At 32.8% G+C, this 7,876-nt stretch overlaps 1 protein-coding gene across 1 annotated transcript; it reads left to right on the top strand.

Moving 5' to 3' along the window:
• Positions 1–4,944: 4,944 nt before the first annotated feature.
• LOC123883633 (CASP-like protein 1B1) lies at positions 4,945–6,636 on the top strand. Its single transcript, XM_045932526.1, has 3 exons — positions 4,945–5,241; positions 5,758–5,881; positions 6,136–6,636. Exons 1-3 carry the CDS (start codon positions 5,003–5,005, stop codon positions 6,382–6,384), a joined length of 612 nt encoding a protein of 203 aa, XP_045788482.1. The 5' UTR covers positions 4,945–5,002; the 3' UTR covers positions 6,385–6,636.
• Positions 6,637–7,876: the final 1,240 nt, after the last annotated feature.

Below are 7,876 nucleotides of genomic sequence, written 5' to 3'. Positions count from 1 at the left end.
TGGAACATAATGGAATTAAGTTGAGCCGGACTGAGTGAGAGCGGAATCTCTTACTCCGTCCCAAAATATAAAAACTAGTTAGACTAATGCACGTATGTCAACGTACAATTTTGATAATTAATATTTTTAATTCTCTATTAGTAAAAATTATAAAATTAGAAACTTGATATTTTGAAAATACTCATCAAAACAAATCAAACAAGATCTTATATGCTAATATTTAGTCAAAGTAACTATTATATTTATGTATTATTAAAAAAATCTTATATCTATGTATTATTAAAAGAAACGTCAAAGCAAGATTGATGACGGATCGTCACACTCTCTAATTCATGCCTATTTTAGCAACATTAGATGCATTTTAGTAGGTTTTTAGCAATAAATTTAAGAGAAATCTATTCATAAGCATGATTACTTGTGTTGCAAGAAAGCAGGAAAAATGTGCAGGAAATTGCTGATTTTCACTACGCTGGGGGCGTAGCCCATCACGCGCTGCGTGATGGAGATCACAGAGAGCCAAGATTTTTACCTTGATCACGCGCGGCGTGATGCCTATCACGCGCGGCGTGAAACTTTGATCAGAATTGGATTGCTCTCTGACTTGATCACGCGCGGCGTAACACCGACCACGCGCGGCATGAAGAAAGGAAGGATAACTACGCCAGGGGCGTGGAGCTATCACGCGCGGCGTGAAGGTTGCAGAGTTGAAGATCAGAGACCTCAGATTTTATCACGCGCCGCGTGAGACCGTTACACGCGCGGCGTAGTTGAAGGATGTGCAACCACGCGCGGCGTGATAGATCTGGCGCGCGGCGTGGTTGCGATTATTATATAAGGAAACTGCATTTTCTGGTTCAAGGGTTGGAAAATCTGCTACATTTCATCTACTTTCTGGTTTTGGGAGCTTTCATAGTTGGATCCAGAACTTCATAGGATAACTTCAAGCACCTCAATAGCATGGATTCTCAAGCCATGAAGTTGAAGCTAGGACGCGAACGAAGCAACATGAGGAGCTAAACTTCTTGTGGAGGTAGGATCTAGGATAGCTTAGGATGTAGATGGATCTAATGTAATCTGCTATATTGTAAGAATTTACTCTGTTTCATAGTGTTTACTTAATGTAATTCTTCACTTAATGCTTTATAATCCTTCATTAGTGTTATAATGATTTTGAGTTAAGTCACGTATGAGAATATTGGTTTAATTTCTGAACTGAATTGCATTAAGCACTCGAGTGTTTCCGGTCGAGAGATTGAAACATAGAGTGTAGCGAACGATCGACGCGCTTTCATATCATTCGTTGTAGGTAGCTTACACCCGAGAGATCGGGGGAGTATCGACAACGAATAGAGTGGATTTTGACAAGAGATTGCGATTCACTAATTTGTTGATCCAGTTGTGAACACTTGAGTAAATTCATATGATACGACAGATTGCATGTGATTTAGCTATAGACTAGGTGATTCCGATGATTCTACCTCGCTTTTCCACTTATTACAAAGCACGTTTTTCTACCAATCAATCACTCAACAAACCCCCAATTTATGTTTTATTATTGCATGATGTTTATGAACACTATTAGACTCGTTTAGTCACACAATCCCTGTGGATCGATATTTTTATTACTACGTGGCATTTCGTTCACTTGCGAAAAGGCCATCATAGATCAATGAATAGTGTCATTTAGTCAAAATAGCTCTTATATTTTGGGACGTAGGGAGTAATATTTTAGAAAAGAGAGGAACAAAATTGAAGTAGATGATGGTATTGGATGAAATTCATTTTATTATTATTTTATAAATCCAAACAAAGGAATATTATTATACTCGATTATGTTTCATTCCATTCCATCTCATTTCATCAATCCAAAAATAGCCTCTAATTAATTTATCTTCCCCTAAACCTTTAGTGACATTCAAACCGAGAATATCTGAAGATATTTTTTTTACCACTAGATTAAATCTTTGATTTCACTAAATGATTTGTTCAATTCTCACCAATCGACTAATTGCCTTTGATGTACTTAATATATAAAAATAAATGGTCACACTTAACAGCACCACGATACACTTGTTAAGCATACTAAAAAAGAAATTTAGCATAAAGTTAATGTTAAAAAAATAACTTTTTATATTGTTAAGATATTAGATGCATAAGTTTTAAGATAAAATTTTCTTATAATTTAGTATGTTTAATAAGTGTCCCGTAATATTGTTAGCATTTTCCATAAATGAATGGCTACGATTGATTAGAGGTAGCCTTTTGTACTATTCACTCTTTAGATCAATCTCATGTGAGCAAGGACACACATAATCCCAACTTTGGGTTTCTTTGTCCACTGGAGGATAATCGCCATATTTCTAGGAGTGACTAAATTTAAGTCATCATACTCATGCTCGAGCATGATGACTTTGGGGCCGTTGTTCTGAACTAGACAATCACCAAGGATCTAACCCATGCGCCGCACTCAGCCCAACTCAACGGAAGGCCTATTAACGTCTTCTCATGACTCATGCTTAATGGTCAAGGAAGTTTTGCCTTTCATAACGGCCGACATCGGAATAACTAGCATTTATTGTCAATCATGGCTTCTCAGCTGTTTTTCGACAATTATTGGTGACATCATTATGCTCATCAATGGTCTTGGCCCAGCGATTGATATATATATATATATATATATATATATATATATATATATATATATATATATATATATATCAGAGGAGTCAAGTGCATTATTCTTACTCTCTTAAAACCAAGGTTATCAAAACCGGACCGGACCGGCCGGTCGGACCGTGAACCGGTCATGAAAACGGTTCGGTTTTGAGCAAAAAACGGATAGGAAACCGACCGGCAAAAAACCGCATGAACCGGGGTCGAACCGGGACGAACTGGTGAACCGGCCGGGCGGTTCAAGCGGTTTTGCAGATTTTTTATTTTTTTTTTAAAAAATAGGGTAAAATGACGTCGTTTTAACTTTTTTTAAAAAAAAAAAATGAAACAAAACAACGACGTCGTAGGAATAGGAAATTTTTTTGTTTTTCATCTATTTTTCATTTGGTTTGAATTATAAATTTTATTTTATTTTGACTTGTGATATTTTATCTTTTTAATGTGTGAAATTATGAAATATTGAGCAATTATTCATATGTTTTTATTTATATATTAATTAAAATATATATTTAATTAAAAACGGTTCGACCCCGATTGAACCCGGTCCGACCAATTGAACCTTGAACCGGTGAGCTCGCCGGTTCGATGACCGGTCCGGTTCTGACAACCTTGCTTAAAACTCTTCGCTCCACATTTTACTAACTTGGGAGTCATAGCGTTTTCTTCAGATACCCCCGTTTTTCATTGTCGGGTCATCTCCAATGCTCGGATTTCGGCCTCTAGCTAAAAGTAATTCATCCAATAATCCACCAAGTGAGTTCTTTATCCTCTCTTTTATCTCTTCGTATAAAACTTGAGTTATGTTAAATAGTGGCACCGTTTTCCATCATCTTCATATAATAAATAAATCCATTAAAGCAAGATACTAACTAAATTTCCTCTCTACCCATATGTTGCTTTTTTATGCTATTTCATGTTTTGCAATTTTATAGGGCAATTCATTTAAGCGTGAAGTGTGGAAAGTATAATGACTTGAATATTCTATGGACCACATGCCACATTATTAGTGATTATGGTACATTAGTAAAAATAACTAAAAAATGGAGTTCGGGACTAAAACTTCAAGATCTTGAAAATAGGGGTGGGGACCAAAAGCGCATTTAAGCCAAAAAAAAATAATGTTTTTACAAAGTCAACACAATTCAAGACCTTTTAACAATTGAATGAACTCGTCTTGCGGGGGAGGTGAAATAAATATACTTTGCATTCTTTTTTCTTTTATATTAGTTTTGTCGTGTTAGGCGTTTGTCGTAAAGTTTTTAATGAGCCAATTCTCACAAAAAAATATTGTAGTTTTTTTTTTTTTCCTTCATTAAACTTTTTTCTTTGAGTTTTTTCTAAATGAGTAAGATACTAACGAGACATGTTTTTAACATTCAAAAGAGATTATTAGGAATATGTATACCTAATCATTCTTTTAGTTTTATTTTGATTTGATTTAGTAATAAAATTAACTCAAAATATATGTCATCATCGGAGAAGCAGATTGCGTGTACCATTTATATTTTATATTATTCTTATAGTTTCAAATGTAAGGAAGTTCTAATAATTTAGAGTTCGACCGCGAGATAAATATACATAATTATTCTTTTAATTTTATTTTGATCTGATTTAGTAATAAAATTAACTCAAAATATATGTCATCTGATAAGCAGATTGCGTGTACCATTTATATTTTATATTAACCCTCTAGTTTCAAATGTAAGGAAGTTCTAATAATTCAGAGTTCGACCGCGAGGAAAATATAATCCGATCGAATTGAACTCAAATTTTCTCAAACAATTTATTTTTGAAAATTGATTAACCACTTAAACCCAATATTTTAATTAAGTGTAGTGTGCCTTTATTGTAGATAAAATTAATAAAATATATTTTTAATTAAATAAAATTCCGACATATGGTGGATACTTTTGACCTTAATAATGCCAACGTTTCTTACCTATGGTTGATCTTTTATAGGGATTCTTACCTATGGGTTGAATTTACTTCCTAAACAACTTTTTATTTTATTTTATCTTTTCCAACACGTAACTTTTTAAAAATATTATTACTAATTTTAAAATTAAGAAAAATTAAATTATAAACTAAATGGACTATATTGGTATGTTCTCTCATGTTTCATCACCAACTACAACAACCTGAAGTTATGAGTTGGGTATACCACCCAAGAAATTAAATACATAGAACATACACTTAGCTTCTTAGACTTAACAAATTATATGCTTTGATTAATGCCAATGTCCCTATCTATAATAAGCCATCAATGTGCATCAATATTAACCATCACTTTCTCACTATCTCTTGTAATTAAGTGCTTGATTATTAGACAATGGCTTCAAGAAATGGTGAAGAGAAAGTTGAACTTGGTTTCAATGATGTTAATGAGACAAAGACAAAGAAGGATTGGATCCTTTTGTCCCTTAGGGTGGTTGCATTTTTTGCTACTGCAGCTGCAACATTTGTGATGGCACTAAATAAACAAACCAAAAGCTTGATTGTTGGTACCATTGGTAGCACCCCAATAACTGCTACTCTTTCTGCTAAGTTTAATCAAACTCCAGCTTTTGTGTAAGTTTTCCTTTATTATGAGTAAAAAATCACTTTTAGCCTTAAATGTATTAAACAGTGGAACAAATTCTGTGCAGTGGAATCCCAGCCACTAGTTTAATACTATGGCTTGAGGTCCAATACAAATGAAGACTTAGGATCTCCATCAGACACTCCACGGAAAAATTCATTGGAGAGGATCCGTTTCTATCAAACGAGAATAAATCATCTACTAACTTTACCTAAATTATAAAATTACTTTTTGTTAGTCAATTTGAAATGCATCTTTCGTTAATTAAGTTTATTTTAAATGTCTTTTTTTTCCTATTAAATTATTGTTCTTGCAATGAACACTAAACAATAGAATTAGTAACAGAAAATATAAAATTTGTCTCTAATTTGTTCTTTCAATTTACTAATGATGGATTTTGAGACATTATAAAAAAAAATTGAGACATTATAATATTTAAGTCACCAATTTTTTTATTTATTAGATTATACAATTTTTATTTAACTCATCATTGTTTGGTGATACAGGTTCTTTGTGATAGCCAATGGAAATGCTAGTCTCCATAACTTGGTGATGATTGCATTGGATATATTAGGACCCCAATATGATTACAAAGGACTTCGTCTTGCATTGATTGCAATATTAGACATGGTAGTAATTTTTTCACCATCACATTTACATCAATACTATAAATATTTTGATTCGATCCCCCGCAACTGCGATTAATTAGGAGGGGGTTTAAATTACTTGATGTCAAAATTAATTTCCGAACTAGATTAGACGGTCTAGTGGGTCAGATACTGGTAGTGGAAACAAAAAAAATACTATAAATATTTATTTGTTTTTATTTTAATATAACTAATGTAAGAAAACTAATTTATTTATTATATTTTTTTGGGGAAAAGTTAACTATGGCTCTAGCATCAGCTGGAGATGGTGCAGCAACATTCATGTCAGAATTGGGAAGAAATGGTAATTCACATGCAAGATGGAATAAGATTTGTGACAAATTTGAAAGCTATTGCAATAGAGGTGGTGGTGCACTTATTGCTTCTTTCATTGGCTTCATTCTTCTCTTGATTATTGCAGTCATGTCCATTGCAAAGCTTCTCAAGCCAAATCGCATTAACCATGCTCCTAGTCCTAGTCCTTGATAATTGATATCATAAACATATATACAACATTATATATTATACAAATGAATATGTTGTTTTTTTCTATATGTTGGTATTGCTCTGTTTGAGTGTTAGTGTGTTTGATATGTGTGTGTAATTAGTTGTACCTGAATTGAAAGACAAATAAGGTAGTGAATTGCATACAACTCTTTTACTTTTGAAAGTTTTAGAACTTTCTATGTAGTTTGGCGAAATTAATTATATATATGAATCTCTTCTTTTTCTTTGCTACTTGCCCTTCTTCCAACATATGGATATATTGCTCCGCCATAGGGCTTTGTATGTTTTAAATTTATTAAAACATGATTTAACTTTTTTATAGTGTATTGATATTTTGTTAAAAAAAATAAAATTAACAAAGAATTTTCATAAAAGTTTCAAATGGAAATTTGATTTAAAAAGTTTATCTTGAAATGTTGTTTTAGGTATTTTATTATGAATTTTTTGGACGGTAAATTCCAAAAAATCTCTAAAATAAGAAATTGTCTTAAATAGCTTTTTATAAAAATCAAACTATTTTGAACTGATTGGCTCGAAAGAGTCCGATATATCATGCTGCCATTTATTGCAGGGAGTTGATGGTATGTGAACGTTCCGTGTTGGTGGCTGGTTCATTCACTAGTTTTATGCGGCATATTTTTATTGTTGGGAATCATTTTGGATTACCTATTTTAAGATTCTCTTAGCACTTCTATTCCCTTTGTCATTGTGTGTGTTTGGTTTTGTGGCGAAATAATTGAGTTTGAGATAATTGATTTTGATTAAAAATTAGTTGAATATATTTGTGATTTTCACCAATTTATATTATTTAAATAATTTAGATCAAAATTCTTTTTGGGTGGCTAATTACTAAAATGGACTTTTAATTTAACTGACAATCAACAACAGTAAAAATAAAAAATCATATTTTAAAAATTATAAACAAAAATCACTGTCCAACCCAATTGAAAAAAAAAATTAATGGAATAATAATGTTCTCCATTACGTGTGCTCTCTAGTAAAAAAAACTTGTTTACAACAATAGTAATAAAATAAGCTAGAGCTAATACCAGGGACATTATTGAAGTGGTCGGAGTTTAAACTCCGGATTTCACATTTCTCTACATTTTAAATATGTGAGACTCTCTTGACCAAAAAAAAAGACTCTAGTCATTAGGCTACTTAATAATAAATAAATAAATAAATAAATAAATAAAATGAGTCGGTGGTTCGCAAATGTTCACCCAAGGCTTGAGGGCGCAAACGCGCATGATACTTGACGCATCAGCCGGTGGTTCGCTGAAAAATCGGGACGAGGCTGAAGCAAGAGAGTTGGTGGAAAGTATGGCTCAAAACGAGTATAGAGCTACGAATGATAGAGGAGCCAAAAAGAGAGGCGGAGTGTTGGAATTGGATACTCAAACAGCCCTATTAGCACAGCAAAAGCTAATGACTAGCCAAATGGAAGCAATGATGAAGCTGCTGTCCAATC

Source organism: Trifolium pratense, linkage group LG5 (assembly GCF_020283565.1).
Source record: "Trifolium pratense cultivar HEN17-A07 linkage group LG5, ARS_RC_1.1, whole genome shotgun sequence".
Taxonomy (NCBI): Eukaryota; Viridiplantae; Streptophyta; class Magnoliopsida; order Fabales; family Fabaceae; genus Trifolium; species Trifolium pratense.
The sequence above is the reverse complement of the archived record's forward strand: the minus strand, read 5'-3'. Positions and strand labels throughout refer to the sequence as shown.